Here is a 26,188-nt window from a genome sequence, read left to right as displayed (position 1 = left end):
AACACATGTTTTTTTTTAATGGTAACAGCAAAATGTCCTACAATATTTTTAAATTATTAAGAGAGTAAAAGAGTGAGTTGTTTGCTCAAGAAGTAAACCTTATATTGTTTTAGATAATTAATATAAAATAAATTTTGGTGATCATCTTTTCAGTCAAAAGTGTCTTCCTTTCCAATGGACTTTCACACTCCGAGACAAAGAGAGACCCACAGAAAACCCAAAATTGACCAAGACAAAAGAGCACAATGCCATTTGGCAATACTAAATTGACTTTAAAATGAATAGCTTTACAGTTTACATTTTCCAAAAACATAGCAATCCCTCGCAGAAAGTGAAGAGCATTCGAAGTGTTCCTTCTTCTACCCTTCAAAATCTTCACACAATCACTAAAGCTTTTTGGTTCCCAATTAATGGCTTCCACGAGCGCACACACACTGTCTTCCTCTTCTAAGTGGAATTCTGAAGTATTCTTGAGCTTCAGAGGTGAAGACACCCGCAAGAACTTTGTAGACCACCTGTTCGCTGCTTTGTCTCAGAGAGGAATCTACACCTTCAAAGACGACCAACAACTCAGAAGAGGGGAAGATATTTCCCCGGCGCTTCTGAAAGCAATTGAAGAATCGAGGTTCGCCCTCATCGTCTTCTCCAGAAATTATGCTTCCTCCAAGTGGTGTTTGGATGAACTTGTGAAAATCATTGAATGCAAGAAAACTATGGGGCAGACAGTGGTACCAGTGTTCTATGATGTGGATCCTTCGGAAGTGCGGAAACAAACAGGGGGCTTTGGATCAGCCTTTGAGATTCATGAGAAAGATTTCAGTGGGAACATGGAGAAAGTGTTGAGGTGGAAGACAGCTCTGGTGGAAGCAGCAAATATAAGCGGATATAGTGTTCGGGATACAGCAAACGGGTAATTATCACAAATTCAGCGCATCCTTAGTTCACTTATCTAGTAATTATATCGTGTTTTGGATAATTGAAAAAAAGTGAAAAAACAAATTTCAATGTTTTTTTAATATTAAAAGTGGGTATTCCGATTACCAGGAGAGAAATGATGGATTTTGTATATAAACATGTATATGCTCATTAATATATCATTTGAGTGGTTGATTTCGGTTTTTCATTAATAAGTGGGTTCCTCACAAATCAGATCGTCCTTATAAGTGATGAGGATTCTAGACCAAAAGTAATTTTGATTAGAGATCAATCATCAATAATATTAACCCCACTAGTCCTTTGAATTGGGGATTAGCCACCAAAGTTATTAACTTTCCATTCATTAAATTCAATACGTTAATTCTATTACAATAGCATCAATACATAGGAAAAATAAGGAAATAAAAAAGAAAATACATATTACCTCAATCAATAAAATAATAATTAGAAAGAAGACGGCCTAATATAAACTACTAATATTATTGGTATTGGTTTCCTAACATTCCACCCCCTTGAATCAAAGGAACGGTTGAGAAGCAAACATTGTCACATTATGGGCTGGTGTTGCAACAAATTGCATCTTCTTGACACGGTGCTAATTCAAATGCCTTAGTTAAACTCTTCGGAAGAACCAAATGAACGCAAAAAAATTGCGTCTTCTTGACACAGAGTTTGGCTAGTCTAGCTACAAAAAAACTAACTTGATGCGATGCCAGCAAACCTGAAACCATATTAGCAAGTCACTCCAACTCAGTAATAAATTCACGAACCATGCCCATTTGAGAGACTTTGCTAGTGAACTATAAGGGTTAATATGTTGTCGAGACCCAAAGCGAGTGCATATTGCACGAGAAAATTGTTGCCAAGTCAGAATACCGAGGGATCTAACAATACCAAGAAATAGAATCTCCTTGGAGGTGCACTACAGCCAATGGAACCATCTGCTCATCTAAAATACCATTGAGTTTCTGTTTTTATTCAGCTTGAAACAACCACCTTTAGGATCAGCGCCATCAAATTTTGGAAAATTGATTCGGAGAGTCCGACCTTGAATAATCGGACCAGCCCGCAGAACAACATCGTCATCACGTTGTATAGGTGGATTAAGGTTGATGTCATTTTGGAGAACACGGTTGTCACGTTGAGGATGACCAAGAATAGGTTGAGGCTCTTGCTTATTCTGTAACATCTCTTTGATTTTTAAAGAATGGCATTGGTGGTTTGTCTATCACGCATCAACTCTTTGAAATTAGCAAACAACACTTCAAAATTGGCAAACAACACGCCCACCTAGTAGTAAGAGCGGCACCTTTTTTGTCGAGTTCCTTGACCAACATATTGAGAACACTAATAGAATCAAAGATAAGAAAGAAGAATAATAGAGAGAGAGAAATAAATTTTGGCGGGGTCTCAGATCGAAGATGTTAGGATTCTAGACCCTAAAGTGATCTTTTGATTGGAGATCAATCATCAATGATCCTTTGAATCGGGGATTAGCCACTAATAATCCTTTGAATTGGGGGTTGGGCCACCAAAGTTCTTAACTTTTTCATTCATTCAATTTGATACCCTAATTCTATTACGATATCATCAATATATAGGAAAAATAAGGAAATAAATAAGAAAATACATGTTACCTAAATCAACTAAATAATAATTAGAACTAGGGAAAGAAAAACTAAATAATAACTAGAAGAAGACAGCCTAATATAAATTACTAATAATATTGGTATTTGGTACGGACTCTGCAATCTAACAAGGAGTCTAACAGATACGGAAGCCAAAAAGTCGGATAAGCTACAATTAATAAGGCGATGTGGATAAAGAGTAGTTCTTCGATTCATATTGAACAAGGAAAGGAAAATTAATTCTATTGTTAAATACTACAACTTACCCTATAAAAAGGTGGTCAACTAATTCAAAAGGTACGACACAAATCCCTAACAGAGTCTATTCATTTTCTTGGTCTTGTACTAACATGACCGTTGGAGACTCTTGGGCTGGCACCACACTGGTGCCTTTTTTGATCACTTTTTCTCTTCTCTCGCAAGTTACGATGTCGTTTCTGGTCACCGCAGAATCTTGCATCATCAATTGGCGCCATCTGTGAGAACGTACTAGTTTCCTAGAAAAACGATGGTTCAGTTACGATTCGGAGCCCATCTCGGAGAAGGAGGTCAACACCCCTTGCGCTTGGACAGTGAAGGCCACCACCAACAACATGTGAAATGTTTGGCCTAGTTCACACCATAGCATACATAAGGCTACCAACTGCACTAGCATAAGGAACACGAGACATGTTCTCCACCTTCTCTTCGGTCTATGGTGACAATCGTGCTGAAAGTCTAAAGTGGGCAACCAATGGAGTACTCACAAGCTTTGATGCTTGCATACTGAAGCGTTCCAGCACCTTCTCAATGTATTTCTTCTGTGACAAATACAATCTGCCCGCTCTTCTATCCCTATGAATTTCCATACCCAATATCCTCTTTGCAACACCAAGATCCTTCATCTCAAATTCACCAATAAGCTCAGCCTTCAACGTGTTAATTTCAGATTGCAAGCTATCAACATGTCATCAACATATAGCAACAAGTACAAATACGAACCATCTGAAAGCTTCTTGTAATATACTCCTACAATAGCCATTCCCAACCATAAAGGTGTCAAATCGTTTGTACCATTGTCTAGGAGACTTCTTCAACCCATACAAGGACTTATTCAGTAGGCAAACATAATCTTCCTTTCCCAAAATCTCAAACCCCTAAGGCTAATGCATATAAATCTCCTCTTCCAACTCACCATGCAAGAAAGCAGTCTTGACATCAAGTTGCTCAAGCTCCAAGTCATACAGAGCAACCATAGCAAGTAACACCCAGATTGAGCTATGTTTCACCACAAGAGAAAACACTCCATTGAAGTCCACCCTAGATTGAGCTATGTTTCACCACAAAAGAAAACACTCCATTGAAGTCGACCCCTTCCCTCTGTGTATAGGCCTTCGCCACAAAGCGTGCCTTGTACCTCACATCTTCCCTCCTAGGCCTGTCTCTAGCCACACTATACTGCTGCAACTGTGCATCTCCCTTAGCCCAAAACTGCACCTGCTTCTGAGTACCGATCAAAATTATCCTCTAACTGAACCTTTACATGCTCCACCTGCTCACTGATACCCTGAGCTTTTACTGAATCAACTACCTCCTTCTGCGGAGTAAGCATCATAGACTCATGAAAGGTCACATCCCTGCTAACAAGTATCTTCTTTCCTGAAGCCTCTGGGCACCGCAATTTGTATCCCTTGACCCAAGCTGATAACCAAGAAATATGCATTTCTTAGCCCTCGGTACAAGCTTCCCCTCATTCACATGAGCATACGCTGGACAACCAAATATTCTCAGATTATTATAACTAGCAGGAGAACCAGACTATACCTCCTCTGGAGTCTTCCAGTCAATAGCAGTCGATGGAGACCGGTTCACCAATGGCCTGTTTACTAACAGGAATTACTTCCTGATTTCTTTTGTCAATTCCTAAAATAGGAATCAAAAGTGAAAATCATGTTTAGTAAAATATTTTTACTTTTCTACTTTAAGGAAGTACTTTCTAATTTTGTGAAGAGAAAAGAAAGTAAGAAATTCTCACTTTCTCTATTTTCTGTACTGTTACAAGGAATTACTTCCTTTTACTGTAGCTATCAGATTTGTTCGCTCTCTCTCTATAGATTTCCTTTTACTTCTTTGACTCCATTTCTGCTCTACTGCTTTTTTATTAATTCTCACTCTATCTGTTCTTTGGTTCCATTTTAGAGGGAGAAAGCGAGGATAGTTTAGGGAGAGAAAGAGAGGGGGCTCTCTGGGACTGTGTAATGGCAATGGCGGTTCTAAGAAGTGGATTTCTCTGTGTTCGTTTCTGCTTCTGGTGCTGTTCATTGGTGTCATGGCGAGAGTGAACAAGGACGAGATCTCTGAGACGAGTTTCTCTCTCTAAACTCACTCGTACTTTCTCTCTCTAAATCCCCTTTTTCTCTCTCTGAGTTTGTGTTCTGTGAGATTGAAGGTCATTTGAATGTATAAAAACCAGAGATTCTCTGTAGTAGTCTCTCTTTCTCTAAATTCCCTGTTCTGAGTTCATTTGAGCATAGAGATTCATTACGATGCTCGGTCGATTTTTGTGTTTGTAGCTATATTTTGTGATTAATTGCTTGTTTGGTTCGAAATTTATCAGCATTACATGGTTTTCTCAGCAAAATCTTGATAGTGTACAAGTTTGTTTGTTTGTTTGTTTTTTTTTCAATTCTAAACAGAATCCAAGAAAGTACTTGTAGTTCTTTGGGAATCTCTGGTTCATTAACTATATTTTTACAATTTTGCTCTACGAAATTCAGTTTTAGAGAGAGAGAGAAGGAGAGAGTTCATAGAGATTTAATTGTGTTCATGAGGTCTCCAGACCCAATTGAATATTGGAGGAGCTGAGGCCAGTTGAAAGACCCAATTTACACCTTGCTTCTGGGTTGAGAGACCCAATTGAATAATGGCTCGCCGGAGCAGACCAAGTTTAGTCCAGCATTGACTTAGAAAGATAACAGGAAAACAAAATTAAAATCAAAATTGTTAAACTTACTTTCTATTTTTTACTTTCAAAATATTAAAAACAAAATCTTCTTATTAAACATCATTTTACTTTCTATTTCATCTCAAAAAAGTAAAATTATGATTTTACTTTTGAAGAAAGTAAAAGTAAGAAAGTGAAAGCGTTAGTAAACGGGCCCCAAGTAACTAACTGTAGAAACAGCTTCAGCCTAAAAAGCTTTGTCTAACCTTGCATTAGACAACATACACCGTGCCCTCTCCAATAGCGTTATGTTCATCCGCTCTGCAACTCCATTCTGATGCGGAGTGTTCCTCACTGTGTGGTGTCTCACAATCCCGTGAGTCTTGCAGAACTCATTAAATTCTCCATCACAAAATTCCAAGCTATTATCTGTCCTCAAGTGCTTGACTTGTTTTCTAGTCTGCTTCTCAATCAAGGTCTTCCACTGCTTGAATGTAACAAAAGCCTCATTCAGGTGCTTCAGAATATAAACCCAAACTTTATAAAAGTCATCAATCAGTAGCATCATATATCTACCACCACTATGTGAAGTAACCTGAGAGGGACCCAAAGATCAAAATGAACATAATCTACCGTACCCTTGGTCTTGTGAATTCCTGTATTGAACTTCACTCTGCATTGGTTTCCAAAGACACAATGCTCACAGAAATCCAACTTCCTAGTTTTCTGACCACCAAGCAATCCCTGCTTACTCAGAACATCCATTCCCCTCTCACTCATATGCCCAAGCCGCATATGCCACAATCTGGTAGTATCTGAATTCGGATCTGAAACGATACAGCAACTGGACCCGTGACTATGCTACCCTACAGAGCATATAAACCATGCTTCTTCAGTCCTTTCATCACCACAAGAGCACCCTTTGAAACCCGAATGACTCCATCTCCAGCCTTGTAAGTGCACCCGATGGAGTACCTAGCGAAATTGATAGGCGTGTATTATCGGATGTTATCGTTGTGAATACACTCTGTACAAAAATAATTTGTCTCCTACAATTACTTTATTAAAAGTGTACAGTGATAAGCAGGGTCGAACCCAAGGGAATGCGTTGATGAAAAACTAATATGAATTCAAGTTAATTTAAATCTTAACACAGTAAAAATTGGGTGGATTTGAAAATGGATTTAAACTAATTAAAAAAAGAATAAAAAATAATAAAAGATAAAATATATGAAATTAACTTCATCACAAATCTCATAACAATGTCTAATTGTATCTAACATGGGAAAATTCATTGTATGCATAACTATGATATGTAGAGATACATGATGACTACACTATCGTCAAGAAGATAAATGCACATATAACAAAAAAACTAAGCATAATCCATCTTCGGTTGGCATGGGCCGTCTACATAATTACATTACTCTAAGGTTGTAGTACGGTCCGTCTTCCCTAGGCATGGCCTATCAAAATCCTTACATTGCATGCCATGAAAACCATTGCATAATCATCATTCTCATTGTCACTATAAGAATGATTTTGAGCTTACTCAAGATATATTTTTTGTTTAGATTATGCAACTGTCACACACATGAATAAATTTCCCTAATTATAAATACAATCAAACAAATATTACTTGAATGTAATTACATCAATCCCGAATAAGAAAAAGAAAACAAACAAAAACAAAATAAAAAAAATAGAAAAAAAAACACTGAAGGGGCAGGAGCCCCTTCTCGGACTCCACTATGTGGCTCTCTTCTCTGCTCCTTCTTCAAGTCTTGTAGGGGGGGAATTTATAGTTAAAATCTCCCAAGTAATATTTTTCTTGATTCTTTCCATTCCCATTATTCTTTCCATTCTTTATATTTTCTCATTCTTTATTTCCATTATTCTCCACTTTCCTTTTATATTTCTTTCTTTCTGCAAAATGTTGACGAGGTAGTGGGGCCCGTATGATGAGGTGACTGGCTTGATGACGTGGAACGGTTGATTAAGCAGGCTGACTGATGAACATATGCTGCTCCAAGAATCTTGTGTCAAAAGTTGACCGAAAAACTTATCTATGCTCTTGCATCTTGTAGCCTACTTTCACTTGTCCGCCAATTTCGTTCTAATTAATTAATTTTTTCAGTTCTTTTTGGTGGACATTACAAATAAACCAAACAAATATAAAAATCAACTAAATAACTAAAATAAATAAAAATAAGACACTAGCAAATATAAATTTGGGGATAAAAAATGTAACATGAACTCATCAGAAATCAAATTCTTTCTCAGTTTTGGTACATGTCTGACATTAGTCAATGTCCTCACAACCCCATCATGCATCTTGATTCGAACTGGACCGATACCTACAACCTTGTAGGCTGCAGGCTACATCATTCTCCATCAGAACTTCCCCTTCATCAATAGATCAATAAGAGGTAAACCAGTCCTTGTTTGGACAAGCATGAAATGAGCAACCCGAATCAAGAATCCACTCATTGCAAGAGCTGCTGACTGAAATTGTGAGAACGTTACAGAAGAAATATAATATAGAAGAAAGAGAAGAGAAATATGTAAAAAGCTTGAATGAGATGTATGTACACTCATTCACAACTCTCATAGTTATATCCTAAAAAGATCACATGTTAATATTACAATAAAGGAAACTAAATGAAATCATTGCATATTCTATGCCTAGACATATGCGTAAATAAAGTCAAATCCGTGATTTGTGGCAATTATATCTTAGATAATATGGTAAGTCACATCCCATCATTTGCGCCTATCATATCTCAGCAAACACTCCTCCTCAAGTTGGTGCGTGGATGTCTGAGACGCCCAACTTGGACAATGCATCCTTAAACACGGTCTTGCCAACACGTGCAAATATGATTAGCGATGCTTTTCTGTCAAATGAAGTGTCGATCAACAAATCAAAGTGTCTCCTTAGACTATAAACATTCAACAATGTCTTGTCAGACCCAAAACAACCAACCATGTCTCCTCAGACTGTAAACAATCAACAATGTCTCCTCTGACCGTTTCCCTTCATACACATGTTTAAAATATGTAGATAGAAGAATCAACAATGTCTCCTCAGACCATTCCCCTTCATACATATGTTTAAACAATGCAGATGAAAGAATCAACAGTGTCTCCTCAGACCATAAAAAAAAAAAAAAAAAAAAAAAAAATCACGACTCAGACCATTTTCGAATGGGTGGTTTTGAACTTGCAATGCCCTCATTGAGGTCGGATAACCCTGTCTACTTGACACCTCCCGGATGGGAGATGTATCCTTGGACCATTCTCGAATGGATGATGCCGAACTTGTAATGCCCTCATTGTAGTCGGACCATCCTGGCTCTGATACCAAGAAGAAATATAATAGAGAAGAAAGAGAAGAGAAATATGTATCAAGTTTAAATGAGATGTATGTTCACTCATTCACAACTCTCATATTTATATACTAAAAAGAGCACACGTTAATATTACAATAAAGGAAACTAAATGAAATCATTGCATATTCTATGCCTAGACATATGTGTAAATAAAGTCAAATCCATGATTTGTGGCTATTATATCTCAGATAATATGGTAAGTCACATCCAATCATTTGCGCCTATTATATCTCGGCTAACAGTTACCACTATCTGAATCATTACCCTCTGTAACAGCCACACTTTCAACTTTAGAGGATTTTCTCTTTCCCTTCTTACTCTCCGGATAATCTTTTTGAAGTGCCCTTCCTTGTGACAAATGTAGCATCTCAACACCTTCGTTTTGTTCTTAGACTTAGAACGACCTTCGCTACCAGATGCTGTCTTTTGATTCGTTCTCTCTCTTGTTAAACAGCCCCTCTGCTGAACTTTCTGTATTGCCCTCAAACGCCCTTTTTTTTGTAACTCCTTGGAATTCAGAGTTGCCTTCACGTCTTCCATGGACAAAGTAGTTATGTCATACATCATTGTATCGACAAAGTTCTCATATAAGGGTGGTAGAGAACACAACAAAATAATAGCCTAATCTTCATCCTCTATGTTGACATCAATATTATTCAAGTCCATGATGATCCTGTTTACCTCGTCAAGATGGTCTTCCAGAGACGAACCGTCATGCATTTGAAGGGTGAACAACTGCTTCTTTAGATAGAGGCGGTTCGCAAAAGATTTCGTCATATACCGAGACTCCAACTTCTGCCACAGCCAATCTGCCATAGTCACTCCAGCAACTTCTCGCAGAACCTCGTTACTCAAGCACAACAAAAAAGCGATAGTAGGCAAATATGTAGAGAGGTGAGTTTGAAGAGTCGTCCGCCCAGAGTCTCGTACTGTATGCTTTCTCTATAACCTTAACTTTGTCCTTAATCTTTTCTGGAAGTGCATCATCCCCCTTCAGCGCCTTGGATAATCCTTGTTGAACCAACAGAGCCTGCATCCTAACCTGCCACAAGTTGAAATCGTTTCTGCCGTTAAACTTCTCGATTTCCGAAAACTAGGATGTCATCCCTACTTCGAACCGAAAGCTCTGATACCAGTTTGTTACGACAAATGCAGCGAACTAAGCAACAATTACGAAACACGACAGAAAAATAAACACACCACACAAAGAACACAAAAATCTATACGTGATTCGGTAACTACCTATGTCTACGATGGAGATCCAACGAAAGTCTTCACTTATGTAAAATCAGAGATTACAAGTTTTTAGCCCCTCACTCTATTTTTGTACGAATTTCAGTGTCTCTCTCACACCCACTCCAAACCCTAAACACCCATATATATCGGGTTACAAGATAATACTAATTTGAGTCCATTATCCATGAGGAAAAATGGGTCAAAAAGATTTTCTCGGGGTCAAGCCCTGAACCCCTAGAGCTTTGGTGGGCTTGGGACCACACAAAGCTTAGCAAACGGGTCGCAATGTGACTTGGCACCAAACTCGGGCCACAACATCACAAAATATTTCTTTGGTAAATTTGAACAAAGGGAAGTGCATGCCCTATTCGAAAAATAGTTTCAAAGAAACAAGTCTTGATGCCTTGAAGGGCGTTGCAAGACCTCTCGTAAGGCTCTGCACGACGGAGGATGATGTTATCCGGAAAGGAGTGTTTGAGGTTCAAGTACGCAATATTATTGTTGGTTATTATAAAAATAGCCACCTCAGGTCTGACCGAAAGACCTTATAAGGTGATGTGGATAAAGAGTAGTTCTTCGATCCATATTGAACAAGTAAAGTGAAATTAATTCCCTTGTTAAATACTAAAACCTACCCTATAAAAAGGTGGTTAGCCAATTCAAAAGGTACGACACAAATCCTTAACAAAATCATCTTCCTGGTCTTGCACTAACTTGACCGTCGGAGACTTTTGGGCTGCTACCACACTGGTGCCTTTTCCGATCACTTTTTCTCTTCTCTCCTAGCTTACAACGTCGTTCTAAGTCGCTGCAGAATCTTGCATCATCAGTATTGGTTTCCTAACATGCAGTCCAATGAAATTTTCACACATCTGAATCCAAAAATCTTTCTTTTTCTTATTACGCATCACTGGTTCTTTGTTTGTGTCTTTCTCACCACTCTCTCTCTCTATCTAGCGAAACCATCACCACTTCTTCTTTTGCGTCTTTCAAGGCCAAGCACTTGACCGCGTACTAGCCTCCACCACCACCATGAAACACTTGGAGAGGGGTGGAGGGAAGATAAGAAGGAAAAACAAATATCCTTCGTTTGGTAGAGAGGAGACAAGGAGAGAAAGGATAACAAGGTAGATGAGTCATCCTTCTTCACAAATTTTCATCCCACCAAATATGGATGGAAGAGATGAGGGAAGACAAGTGGGGCTATTATAAAAGTTTTAAATTACAATATTATCCTTCTTAAATTACAATAATATAGATAGTGATGGATATAATGGTAAAAACAATTTAAAACTCTCTCTTTCCTTCTCTTCTAACGAACAAAGTAAGTTGTCACCTTCTCTTCTTTTCCATCCAACAAAATAAAAAGAGGAAAGGACACAATGTCTTCTCTAGGTATGACTCATCCATCCCTTCTTCTCTCCATTCCATCCACTTTTTTTCCTTCTTACCGAACGAAGCATTAGTGTCGCTTTCTTTAAACCATATCAAAAACTACTTTCTTAAATCATTTGGAAGCTAAGGGTTTGGAAATTCCAATTATACATGGAAACCTTGCTACAAAATCTTCAGGTAAATTTAGTGTTACTGATGAATATCTTATCTGACATGATGGTGTTATATAATGAGGAAGGTATGAAAGTTTGTTTGGCTGGATCACCATAATTTATGGCATAAATGAATTAATTGTGTAATTACCATAGCAAAAGATGCAGCTTGCATGTAATTAAAACAACTATTGTTCGATGCAAAGTGCAAACATGACGCCTGGTAAGTATGGTAGTCTCTATGGTGCCTGCTTCCCACATCGAAAGTTTAAAAAAAAGTAGGTGTGAAGGAGTCATATAAAAGCAACATACACATGGAGTTCAAAGAGTACACTTCTTAGTTATAGTAATCCAAATTTTTTAAAGTAAGTGTTGAACCACCCGGCTCTGAAAGAGAATTGGCTGATTCTTGGTCATACCATCCAGCACAACCTGAGTACCCGCTGATTCTTAGAAAACCGGCCGGTACTGATGTGTATACTGGCACTTACTGTTATACCAGTGAGTCTTGGTATTGGGACCATAAGAACACGTTGTGAACCGGCCGGTTTGCAAAACATGACCCTAGGTAGCATAGAAACAGGCACGATACAATACCGATACGTCAACACGCTAAATTTTTAAAAAGCAGGGCATGGCTACGGCGTGGAGTAAGAGTACTATAGAACTTTAATTCTTTTCTAATTTCTATACCAAGAGTTGCTCTAACATGATTTAGAGAACTAAGTAATGCTCTTATTGTAATGATTGTATTCCACTGCCTTGGCATTACAATATATTTGGTTTTAAATGAACAAGTATCATTTTATGGTTGACTTGTGACCATGTATATAATTTCAATTTTTATTAAAGAAAAAAGTTGAACACTTTAGAATGTGTTCGTATTATTTTCAAGATTCACGGGCATGTTACACTACATGTGTTTGTGTATACAAGACTGGTGTTAAAAATGTCAAAAAGTCCCGGTCAAGTGTCTAGAAGTGACAGGAAAAGTATCCAGAACTCTTGGCTAAGTATCCAAAGTAATAAAATTTAATTTTCAATTATGGACACGTAGGTGTTCGAGGAGTGTTCGTATAGTGTCATGACACGGACACAACACTGATACAAACCCTTCATAGAAGTATTCATGCTTTCTAGGTTATACCCACTAACCCGTTAAAAATGGGCCAATTTCATTTTTAATTTTGTGGGGAAGGACACTATGATGTTGTGGCCCGAATTTGGTGCCAAGTTGCGTTGCAACCCGCTTACGAGTTTTTTGGAAATAGGTTACGTACCCTAATTAGTCTCTTGTAGCCCAATATATAAGGGCCCTTAGGGTTTGGAGTGGTGTAAGAGAGAGATTCTGAAATTCGTACAGAAAACTTGTAATATCCGATTTTACACATAGTGAAGACTTTTGCCAGATCTCCACTGTGGACGCAAGTTGTTGCCGAACCACGTATAAATCTTTGTGTTCTTTGTGTGGTGTGTTTACTTTAATGTCGTGGTTCTTGGTTCTATCTTAGGTTCGCTACGTTTGTCATAACAAACTAGTATCAGAGCTTTTAGTTCGAAGCAGGGATGGCGTCCAAGTTCTGGAAATCGAGAAGTTTAAAGGCATAAACGATTTTAACCTGTGGCGGGTTAGGATACATGCTCTGTTGGTTCAACAAGGGTTATCCAAGGCGTTGAAGGGGAAGGATACACTGCCAGAAAAGATTAGACAAAGATGAGGTTATGGAGGAAACATATAGTACGATTTTGTTGTGATTGAGTAACAAGGTTTTGCAAGAAGTTGCTGGAGAGACTACGACGGATGGGCTATGGCAGAAGTTGGAGTCCCGTTATATGATGAAATCTCTTGCAAATCGTTTGTATCCAAAGAAGCAGTTGTTCACTCTTCAAATGCACGAAGGTTCGTCTTTGAAAGACCATCTTGACAAGGTAAACAATATCATCATGGACTTGAATGATATTGGTGTCACGATTGAGGATGAAGATCAGGCTATTATTCTGTTGTGTTCTCTACCACCCTCGTATGAGAACTTTGTCGATACAATGATGTATGGCAGAACTGCTTTGTCCATGGAAGACGTGAAAGCATCTCTAAATTCCAAGGAGTTGCAGAAAATGGCATTTGAGGGCAATACAGAAAGTTCGGTAGAGGGGTTATTTGTTAGAGGGAGAACAAATTAAAATGGAGGGTCTGGCAGCAAAGGTCGTTCGAAGTCTAAGAACAAAACGAAGGTGTTGAGATGCTACATCTGTTACAAGGAAGGGCACCTCAAAAAGGATTGTCCGGAGCGAAAGAAGAGAAAGGGAAAATCCTCTGAAGTTGAAAGTGTGGCTATTACAGAGGGTAATGATTCAGATGGTGGTAACATTCTCACAATTTCAGTCGACAGCTCTTGCGATGAGTGAATTCTTGATTCGGGTTGCTCGTTTCATGCTTGTCCAAACAGGGACTGATTTACTTCTTATTAATCTATTGATGGAAGGGAAGTTCTGATGGGTAATGATGTGGCATGCATGGTTGTAGGTATTGGTACAGTTCAAATCAAGATGTACGACGACATAGTGAAGACACTGACTGATGTCAACCATGTACCAGAACTGAGAAAGAATTTGATTTCCTTGCGTACGTTGGATTCCATCGGGTGCACTTATAAAGCTGGAGGTGAAGTCATTCGGGTTTCAAAGGGTGCTTTTGTGGTGATGAAGGGACTGAAGAAACATAGTTTATATGCTCTGCAGGGTAACACAATCAAGGGATCAATTGTTATATCATCCTTGGATCCGGATTCGGAATCTACCAGATTGTGGCATATGCGGCTTGGGCATATGAGTGAGAGGGGGATGGATGTTTTGAGTAAGCAGGGTTTGCTTGGTGATCAGAAAACTGGGAAGTTGGATTCTGTGAGCATTGTGTCTTCGGGAAGCAGTGCAAAGTGAAGTTCAGTACAGGAATTCACAGCACCTAGGGTATGGTGGATTATATTCATTCTGATCTTTTGTGTCCCTCTTAGGTTACTTCACATGGTGGTGACAGATATATGATGACGCTGATTGATGACTTTTCTCAAAAAGTTTGGGTTTATATTCTGAAGCATAAGAATGAGGCTTTTGTTTCATTCAAGCAGCGAAGTGAAAGACCTTGATTGAGAAGCAGACTGGAAAACTGGTCAAGCGCTTGAGGACGGACAATGGCTTGGAGTTTTGTGATGGAGAATTTAAAGAGTTCTGCAAGACTCACGGGATTGTGAGACACCACACAATGAGGAAGACTTTGCAGTAGAATGGAGTTGCAGAACGGATGAACAGAACGTTATTGGAGAGGGCATGATGTATGTTGTCCAATGCAGGGTAAGACAAAGTGTTTTGGGCTGTAGCTATTTCTATAGCTAGTTACTTGGTGAACCGGTCTCCATCGACTGCTATCGACTGTAAGACTCCAGAGGAGGTATGGTCTGGTTCTCCTGCTAGTTACAGTAATCTAAGAATATTTAGGTGTCCAGCGCATGCTTATGTGAATGAGGGGAAGCTTGAACCGAGGGCTAATAAATGCATATTTCTTGGTTATCAGCTCGGGGTCAGGGATATAGATTATGGTGCCCAGAGGCTTCGGGAAAGAAGATCATTGTTAGCTGGGATGTGACCTTTCATAAGCCTGCGATGTTTACTCCGTAGAAGGAAGAAGTTGATTCAGGGAGAGCTCAGGGTGTTAGTGAGTAGGTAGAGCATGTAGAGGTTCAATTAGAGGATAGTTATGTTCGGTCGACTCACAAGCAGGTGCAGTTTCGGGTTGAGGGAGATGCACGGTTGTAACAGTATAGTGTGGCTAAAGACAGGCCTAGGAGGGATATTAGGCCACCTGAGAAGTATGAGTTTTCATATGCTGATTTGGTTACTTATGCACTTAGTGTGGCAGAGGATATTGATGAGCCATGTACTTATTATGAGGCCATCATTGGTGGAGAGTCAGCACAGTGGTTTGTTGCTATGAGTGAGGAGATTAGTATCTTCATAAGAATTAGACTTGTAAATGGGTCTTCAAGAAGGAAGGAATTCCAGGGGCGGAAGATGCGAGGTACAAGGCACGCTTTGTGGCGACGGGCTATACACAGATGGAAGGGGTGGACTTCAATGAAGTATTTTCTCCCTATGGTGAAACATAGCTGAATCCGGGTGTTACTTGCTATGGTTATTCTATATGACTTGGAGTTTGAGCAACTTGATGTCAAGACGGCTTTCTTACATGGTGAGTTGGAAGAGCAGATTTATATGCATCAACCTGAGGGGTTTGAGATTCTAGGAAAGGAAGATCATGTTTGCCTATTGAGAAAGTCTTTGTATGGGCTGAAGCAATCTTAGATAGTGGTACAATCAATTTGACACCTTTATGGTTAGGAATGGCTACTGTAAGAGTAAGTTTGACAGTTGTGTGCATCACATGAAGCTCTCAGATGGTTCGTATTTGTACTTGTTGCTGTATGTTGATGACATGTTGATAGCTTGCAAGAACATGTCTGAAATCAACATGTTGAAGGCTCAACTTCAAAGAGGATGAAGGATCTTGGTGTTGTAAAGAGGATATTGGGTTTGGAAATTCATAGGGACAGAGGAGCGGGTAGATTGTATTTGTCACAGAAGAAATACATTTAGAAGGTGCTGGAACACTTCGGTATGTAGGCATCAAAGCCTGTGGGTACTCCAATGGCTGCCCACTTTAGACTTTCAGTATGATTGTCACCATAGACAGAGGAGGAGGTGGAGTACATGTCTCGTGTTCCTTATGCTAGTGCAGTTGGTAGTCTTATGTATGCTATGATGTATACTAGGCCATACATTTCACATGAAGTTAGTGTAGTGAGCAGATACATGGATAGACCTGGGAAGGTCTATTGGTAGGCTATGAAGTGGATATTACGATACTTGCGAGGCATTACAGATGTTAGGTTAATCTATAACAGAGGCAGCGACACATGTGGGAGTGTTGCTGGATATGTTGATTCGGATTATGCTGGAGATCTTGACACGAGGAGGTCCTTGACAGGGTATGTCTTCACTCTTTATGGGAGTGTGATCGGTTGGAAGGCGACTTTGCAGCCCGTAGTTACATTGTCTACTACTGAGGCTGAGTACATGGCAGCTACTGAGGCAGTGAAGGAAGCTACATGGTTGAGAGGCTTGGTTGGTGATTTGGGCTTGCAACAGGATGGTTTGACTGTGTTTTGCAACATCCAGAGTGCCATACATCTGATTAAAAATCCGATGTTCTATGAGAGGATCAAGCATATTGATGTCAGGTTTCACTTCATCAGAGATGTGGTTACACAGGGTGCTATTACAATAAAGAAGATTGGATAACAGAGAATCCAATATATATGATGACTAGGTCATTCCTGCACTCAAGTTCAGACACTGTCTGGACTTGATTGGTAATTGTAGTTGCTCAACCCCTTAGGGACATATGGAGAAGGCGAAAGGAGTAGCTGGAGATCGTGGATCTTGGCGTAATTCGAGCCAAAGTGAAGATTTGTGATGTTGTGGCCCGAATTTGGTGCCAGGTTGCGTTGGAAAAATTTTGACGATTTTTTTCTCATGTGTCGTGGACCCTAATTAGTCTATTATAGCCCGATATATAAGGGTGCTTAGGGTTTGGAGTGGTGTAAGAGAGAAAGACTAAAATTCATATAGAAACAGAGTGATGGACTGAAAACTTGTAACGATTCTAAACATAGTGAATACTTTCACTGGATCTCCACCGTGGACGTAGGTTGTTGTCGAATCACGTATAAATCTTTGTGTTCTTTGTGTGGTGTGTTTACTTTTCTGTTGTGATTTTTGGTTTTATCTTGGGTTCGCTACATTTGTTGTAACAGACACAAGTATTATGCATAAGTTTTTGGGCTATTGTATGTATTGTGGCTTATATATATACGCACCATAATTAACATTGCATTTAGGTTTTTACATATACGCAAACATGTACTATGTGAGAGGTGAGAAATGGTGTAAGTGGGCAAGGCCATTTTTATCTTTTTATTTTAGTTGCTTAGGTTAGCATGATACATACAATAGTTGTATTAGAGAGGAGGTAGTTTGGCAATTTTACCTCTACAATCTAACCCAGGGATGCTAAGATTGGATGGTTAGAGCAGACTTGCTACAATTGATAGCAGAGCATGACTGGTCCCATCCGTACATAAAGTACATTTAAAATAAAGCCCAACACCCTTCCCATCCGTATAAGTAGAAATATAAAAAGAAGAAGAAGGAAAGAATTGTGTAAAGACTTAAATGAGATTAATCACTCATTCACAACTCTAGTATTTATAGATAAAAAGAGTACATGCTCATATTACAAGAAGGGAAACTAAATCAAATCTAAATCAAATTAAAGCATATTCTGTAGCATAATTAAATCTCTGTTAATATGGTAAGTCATTCCATGAATCGTGGCTATCATATCTGCTAACACTCCCCCTCAATTTGGTGCATGGATATCTGAGATGCCCAACTTGGACAATGCATCTTTAAACATGGTCTTGCTTGCACCCTTCTTCAAAATCTACAAGTTGCAGAGTGTAAATCTGACTAGCGATGATTTTCTCTAAAATGAAGTGCCGATCAACAAATCAACAATGTCTCCTCAGACCATAAACAACCAATCATGTCCCATCAGACCATAAACAACCAACAATGTCTCCTACAATATAGAAGAAAGAAAAGAGGAAGGAGAAAATTGTGTAAACACTTGAATGAGATTAATTACTCATTCACAACTCTAGTATTTATAGATAAAAAGAGCACATGTTTATATTACAAGAAAGGAAACTAAATCAAATCAAAGCATATTTTATGGCATAATCTATAGTATAATCAAATCTTTGCTAATATGGTAAGTCATTTCATAAATTGTGGCTATCATATCTGCTAACACTCCCCCTCAAGTTGGTGCGTGGATATCTAAGAAGCCCAACTTGAACGATGAATCTTGAAACACGATCTTGCTAGCTCCCTTCTTCAAAATCTACAAGTTGTAGAGTGCAAATCTGATTAGCGAAGATTTTCTCTCAAATGAAGTGTCGTGCCGATCAACAAATCAACAATGTCTCCTCAGATCATAAATAATCAACAATGTCTCCTTAGACCATAAACAACCAATCATGTCTCATCAGACCGTAAACAACCAACAATGTCACCTAAGACCATTTCTCTTCGTACACATGTTTAAACAATGTAGATGAAAGAATCAACAATGTCTCCTCAGACCATTAAAAAAAAAACTACTATGTCTCTTTAGACCATTTCTGAATGGGTGGTACTGAATTCACAAGTAAAAATATAAGTAGAAGAAAAAGAAGAGAAATATGCCAAAGGTTTAAATGAGATAAATCACTCATTCACAACTCTGGTATTTATAAATAAAAAGAGCACATGCTCATATTACAAGAAAGGAAACTAAATCAAATCTAAATCAAATCAAAGCGTATTTTAAAGCATATTTTATGGCATATTCTATAGCATAATCAAATCTCTGCTAATATGGTAAGTCATTCCATAAATCGTGGCTATCATATCTGCTAACAGTATCCGATGTTGGACAAGGCCTTGTGACTATTAGTCTGTTTTAAATATAATCAGTTGACAGCCTGAGTGTTGAAAAGAAAGTAAAATCAGAAGGGGGAAAAAAATCAAAATAGTATAAACCAAAAACTATATTTTATTTGTTTGTAGCAGTCCTATGCATGCCTCAAATGATTTGATATATCTATAGTAAATTATTTTTTCTTCACATGTTCGAAATCGCTCCTTTACAAATACTATTTCTTCATGTCACTTGAACTCAATTATCTCTTCTATGAAATCAATTTACATTTCAATTTCTTGATCAACATTTAGTTAATCTTGTATTTTATCCAAAAGCATGCCATTCAGCTGGTGCAAACTCAACAGGTATATAAAAAGATCTTTCAATTCTTTTACATGAAATAGGGCTATTTTGGTAATTTTGCAACAAATGTGCTTTCCCAAAATACTATTTCAGCTAAAAGTAACAACTCAAAGAAAATAATTCTAAAAAGGAAAGCATAACCAAGTCTTTTACCTCAGATCTTAGAAGAAGTTCGAATTTCCTTGGAGCCATCTTTAGAGAATTTCCTGGTAATTGTCTGGTGCATGTGGGACAGGTAAACTGCATGTACTCAGTGGTGAAATATGAGAACATTGATAAAAAATAAACAAATAAATAAATGGAAGAAAAAAAGTTGAATGGAAAAGGAAATCCGAACTTCTTCTAAGATGTGAGGTGAAAGACTTGGTTATTCTATCCTTTTTAGGATTATTTTCTTTGAGTTGTTACTTTTAGCTGAAATAGTATTTTGGGAAAGCACATTTGCCTAGAATGTCATAAATGTGTGTCAATATGCTTAGATATGTAGTTGTTTCAGTTTCTCTTTACAGTTCATTTATATTTCTGTTGGGGAGATTCAATAAAAAATCAACCAGCATTGAATAATATTTCTTCATTTCATTATTATGAATTTTAAGTTCTCAACTTACCACATAGTCATGATTCTAACTCTACAGGCATGAGTCAAAATGTATTGTACAAATAGTTGAAGAGATTTTCAATAAACTGAACCATAGATCTCCACTTGCTGCCCAATATCTGGTTGGAACAGAGTCTCGTGTGGAGAAAATGAAATCATTGTTGTCTGAGGGTTGGATGAGGTTCGTTTTATAGGAATATGGGGAATGGGGGGAATAGGTAAGACAACTATTGCAAGAGCTGTTTATGACCGGATCTATCATCAGTTTGAGGGTAGCTGCTTTCTCGCAAATGTTAGAGAAATCTCAGAAAAACAAGGTTTGGAAGCTTTACAAAAACAACTCCTTTCTGAAATACTTATAGGGATTAATATAAATATAACCGATACTGTTAGAGGAGCAAACATAATAATATCCAGACTACGTTTTAAAAGAGTTATTGTTGTTCTTGATGATGTGGATAAACGGGAGCAACTAGATGCAATAGCTGGAGAGCGTGGTTGGTTTGGCGTTGGAAGTAGAATCATCATAACGACACGAGATAAACATTTGTTAACTGCTCATGGAGTGAATGAAAGTCACGCAGTTGAGGCATTGAATGAAGATGAAGCTATCCAGCTCTTTTCTTTAAAAGCCTTCAAACAATATTTTCCTTCTGAAGGTTATTTGGAGCTCTCAAACCAGATAGTAGATTATGCTGGTGGCCTTCCATTAGCACTTACAATTTTGGGTTCTTTTCTATATGGTAGAAAAACAGATGAATGGAAAAGCACATTGATTAAGCTGCACAAAATTCCTAACAAAGAAATTCTTCAGGTGCTTAAAATCAGTTTCTACGGACTGGATGAAATGGAGAAGGAAATTTTCCTTGATATTGCATGCTTCTTCAAAGGGAAACACAAGTGTAATGTAACAAGAATACTCAACAGTTGCGGCTTCTGCCCTGGAATTGGAATACCTGTTCTTATTGAAAAGTCTCTCATAACTATTTCAAACGATCGGTTTTGGATGCATGATTTGATACAAGATATGGGTTGGTATATTATTCATCAAGAATCTCAAGAATCTTGGAAACGTAGCAGGTTGTGGCTTCGAGAGGATATTTGTTATGTGTTGACAGAAAATATGGTAAGATAGCTTGGGAAAAATCAGCCTTTTTACTAACAGACATTTTTATTGAAGAAGCCACATTTTTTAATCCTAGCAGACATTTTATATTGTATCTCTTACTTCTACTTTGTGCTCTCGGTTGTTATGGGGCAGAAAAAGTTGAAGCCATAGTCTTGGAACTGCCTAAACCAGAAGTTGTTGACCTTAATTCTGAGGCCTTCACAATGATGAAGAAACTAGGGCTATTCAAAGTCCATAATGTGGTGTTCAATAAGGGCCCAGCATATCTTCCAAATGAGTTGCGGTGTCTTGATTGGCATGCATACCCTTCAGGTTGTCTGCCTGCAAGTTTTCGGGCAGAGAATCTTGTTGAACTTAGCATGTGTTATAGCAGCATTAAACATCTTTGGAAGGAAATAAAGGTATGCTCAATATTATATATTTGAACTTTATTGAATAGACTCTCCTTTTCATTAGAGCCAGTTATTCTAATATTTTTCATTTGTTTCAACAGCCTCTGACCAAGTTGAAAGTCATCAACCTTAGTTACTCCCATAGGTTATCCTTGACCCCGGACTTCACAGATATTCCAAATCTGGAGACACTGATTCTTGAGGATTGTATGAGTTTGGTAGAGGTTCACCCATCCATTGGAGTTCTCAAAAGGCTTGTTTTTCTAACTTTGAAAGACTGCAAAAATCTGAAGAGATTTCCGAATGGTATTCACATGGAATGTCTTGAGACTTTTATTCTATCAGGCTGTTTGAAATTGGAAAAGTGTCCAGAAATCTTGGGGGATATGGCACGTTCATCAAAACTTTATTTGGATAGAACTGCCATAAAAGAAATGCCCTTGTCAATTGAACATCTCACTAACCTTACTTTGATGGATTTGAGTGAATGTAAAAATCTTACAAGTCTTCCAAGAACCATTCGTAGGTTGAGATGTCTAAAAACTCTCATCATCTCTGGATGTTTAAAACTAGAAAAGTTTATGGAATTATTGGTTAATATGGAATGTCTATCAGAACTTTATTTGGATAGGACATCCTTAAAAGAACTGCCCTCGTCAATTGAACATCTCACCAGCCTTACTTTAATGGATTTGAGTGAATGCAAATACCTTATGAGTCTTCCAAGAACCATTTGTAGGTTGAGCTGTCTAAAAAGCCTCTCTCTCTCTGGCTACTCAAAACTTGAGGAATTGCCAGAGGACCTGGGAAATATAAAATGTTTGGAGGAGCTTCGTGCAAATAATACTGCTATCAAACGACTACCATCCTCCATTAATCGTTTGGAAGGCCTCAAAGTCTTATCCCTCAGTGGATGCAAGGGAACAATATCTCAATCATTTTTTTCATCTTGGTTTTTACCAAGGAAATGTGAAGATTCTGTGTATTTGGTGCTTCCTTCCTTAACAGGTTTGAATTCCTTAACAACACTTGATCTAAGTGATTGCAATCTGTCTCTAGGAGGGATCCCTAGTGACCTTGGCTGCATATCCTCTTTGAAAGACTTGAATTTAAGCAGAAACAATTTTGTTAGTTTACCTGCAAGCATATCCCGGCTTTCTCAACTTGAAAGGCTCGAGTTAGTAGGCTGCAAGAGGCTAGAAGCATTACCAATGCTTCCATCTTGTATTCTTAAATTAGTGGCAGATGATTGTGAATCATTAATAAGCATTGGAGATCTGTCTACAAATAATAGATCACTGAGTACGGTCACATTCACTAATTGCTTTCAGCTGTTAGAGAATAAATGGAGTGAAAATGTGCTTGATATGTTGCTGAGATTGCTGTTTCAGGTTACTCTCTCTTCCTCTTAATATATATATATATATATATGAGCATGTATATAAAATATGAATGAATGACATGTTTGTTGTTTTCTTGGTGCAGAAGATTTGTGTCTCAAATTCTCTTTTTATTATTTTTTTACCCGGAAGAGAGATTCCAGAGTTGTTCCGCCATCAGAATTTGGGTACTTCAACATATCTGCAACTGCCTACAGATTGGTGTAACGAGAGATGTATGGGGATTGCAGTGTGTGCTGTTGGTGACTTCGCAACTGTAAACTCACCCATGCATATGCCACAAATGGTTTTATGTTTCTCAGACCATAATAATAAACCATTTACTCTTGTGTCGGGTAGGTTTTGGTTTCCCACGAACATTTATTCCGAACACATGTTGCTGAACTATTTTCCAACTCATGTCCTTCCCAGTGAGGATGGGAATTGGAGTCAAAATCCAAACAAATGGTGCCAACTTGAGGTTTACTTTGAAATCCATACAAATGGTGCCAACTTGAGGTTGCCGGCGAAAAAGTGGGATTCCATGTAGTGTGCCAGAAAGATGTGAAACAATGGAAGGATGGGTGTGGGAATTTGGGAATCATTGACGTATCAGATGAAGCAGCAGCAGTGGAAAACAAAAATAATACTCTTAAGAGAGAGCGTGATGACTCCTTCGTCCTGGGCGTGTGGATAAATTATATGTAGTTTGGTAGAGGTTCACCCCATACATTGGAGTTCTCAAAAGGCTTGTTTATCTAAGTTTGAAAGACTGAAAAAATCTGAGGAGATTTCCAAATGGTATTTCACTTTGAATCTGTCGAGACTTTTATTCTATTAGGCTGCTTGAAATTAGAAAAGATTTGTTATGGAATGTCTATCAGAACTTTATTTTTATAGTATCTCCTACTTCTGCTTTGTGTTCTCGGTTGTTAGGGGACAGAAGAAGTTGAAGCCATAGTCTTGGAACTGCCTAAACAAGAAGTTGTTGACCTTAATTCTGATGCCTTCACAAAGATGAGGCTATTCAAAGTCCGCAATGTGGTGTTTAGTTGTGGTGGCTTGATTGGCAGGCATACCCTTCAGGCTGTTTGCCGGCAAGTTTTCAGGCTGAGAATCTTGTTGAACTTAACATGTGTTACAACATCACTAAACAACTTCGGAACTTGGTTGACCCATCCATTAGAGGTTGACCCCCCTCATACAAGAGGCTAGAAGCATTACCAAAGCTCCCATCTTGTATTTTTTAATTATTTGCAGATGATTACCAATCGTTAATAAGCGTCTGAGATCTGTTTACAAATAATATATCATATGCGAGAAAGATGTGAAAAAAATGGAAGGATGGGTATGGAAATTTTGGAATCATTGACAAGTCAGGTGAGGCAGTACCAGTGGGTCAAGAGAGAGCGTGATGAGTCTGATGATCAAAGCCCCCGCGCTAAGAGATCGAGAGCATGAATTTTGAGATCGCACCACAATTGTCAAGAAATCACTGTAAACCATTATCACAATTTGAGTAAACTTCACGAATAAGAGGAACGGTTCAATCTTTTGCATGTATTGAAAGTGAAATAGATATAAAATTTATACGTTCCTGGTTTAGTTGTTGAACAGAAGTCATCCATCACTCTAACCACATTTATATCCGTGATCAACCAAATTTATTTTCAATTTTAGATTCACCACTTCAAAAGTGTTGATTTACATAGTTTACATTCATGTTTCAGTTAATGTTGTTTATGGTTTGTTGCTAAACATATTTTAAATATTTATTTGGAAAAGTTGTTTATATAATGTGATGTATAGTGAGTTTTTTAAAAGTATTTGTTGTGAATGTTGGACCCCTTGTACCTTTCCCATGTTCTATGTAGTATTTTATTTACCTACTTTGGGAAAGTCTCTCACTTTTGAACAACATTTACATCCACGTTAATGCAAAATTACTTTGACATTGCATCATATTGACATATTGTACCATTTGAAGCACCGTAATTGTTACTCCCTCGGGCTTAAAATAAGCAGAGTCTAAAATACATATTTCATTTGAAAAGGGGAGCAAAAAAGAAAAGTGTACATATAACCATTCTCGTGTTCAAATTATACCATATAATAAGAGGCTTATAATCAGTTAAATAAAGTAAGATAGACAAAAATACAAAAATGTCCCTCAAGATTGTCTTTACAAAAATAATAAAAGTAATAAAAGATGATTAAAAGTTGAAATTACTTAAGAGGGCTTACTCAAAGAGTAAAATCAAATGAAATATAATGTAAAAAATTAAAATATAATAATAAAAAATATATCTTTAATCAAATAAATAATTTTTATTATTATCTTTATTTAAAAAATCAAATGAAATATAATGTAATATATATATATATATATAAAAATTCAAGTGCCAAATCATATTCCGACTAATAATTAGTGAATAATAATATAAATAAATATAAAAATACTATATATTTTTTGTGCGGAATAAACTTTTTTTTTTTATACAGATGACAAATTCTTTGACCAAAAATTTCATTCTTAAAAAGAGTATATAAGAGGTATAAACATTTAGGTATATATATATATATATATATATATATATATATATATATATATATTCGTCTTATTGATATTTAATTTTATTATTTTTTTTGGTAAATTAATATTTAATTTTTGATCATATGAATATGGAAAAATAAATTACTAACATAATATGTAAATCACTTTTATGTTTTAAAAAATATTATTATTTCTATAAAGAAAATATTATTGTATATATATACACGTCACAACATCTCACATTGGGACATGCAGAGAGTTTCAGATACACTAAGATATAAGTAAATTTTTTGAAGAAAGATAAATTTAATTAATTAATTATTATTTATTTATTATTATTACGTGGGAGAGAGCCATTAGAGAGACACAACTAATGAGAAGAAAAGAATATAATTATAGAGAGAGAAATAAAATAAAATATAAATAAAGTATTTATAAAATAAAATAATAAAATCGAGGTATTATATACTAGTATAAAAATGAGGGAGAAATGAATAGTATTTGTAGAAAGAAAAATAATAAAATTGAGGTA

General features: G+C 37.3%; 1 protein-coding gene and 1 pseudogene across 1 annotated transcript; both read left to right on the top strand.

Annotated features, from left to right (window-relative positions):
• The first annotated feature begins 282 nt into the window (after positions 1-282).
• Positions 283-20,396, top strand: LOC132271328 (disease resistance protein Roq1-like). Its single transcript, XM_059772676.1, has 2 exons — positions 283-910; positions 20,240-20,396. The coding sequence occupies exons 1-2, from the start codon at positions 411-413 to the stop codon at positions 20,394-20,396; spliced, it is 657 nt and encodes a 218-aa protein (XP_059628659.1). The 5' UTR covers positions 283-410.
• Positions 20,397-20,407: 11 nt separating this feature from the next.
• On the top strand, positions 20,408-24,832 carry LOC132271329 (disease resistance protein Roq1-like; annotated as a pseudogene).
• Positions 24,833-26,188: the final 1,356 nt, after the last annotated feature.

Source organism: Cornus florida, unplaced genomic scaffold (genome assembly GCF_030987335.1).
Source record: "Cornus florida cultivar Cherokee Brave unplaced genomic scaffold, ASM3098733v1 CherokeeBrave_3.0.0_Hap2_Chr08, whole genome shotgun sequence".
In the NCBI taxonomy this organism is placed as follows: domain Eukaryota; kingdom Viridiplantae; phylum Streptophyta; class Magnoliopsida; order Cornales; family Cornaceae; genus Cornus; species Cornus florida.
This window is presented reverse-complemented; position numbering and strand designations above follow the sequence as displayed.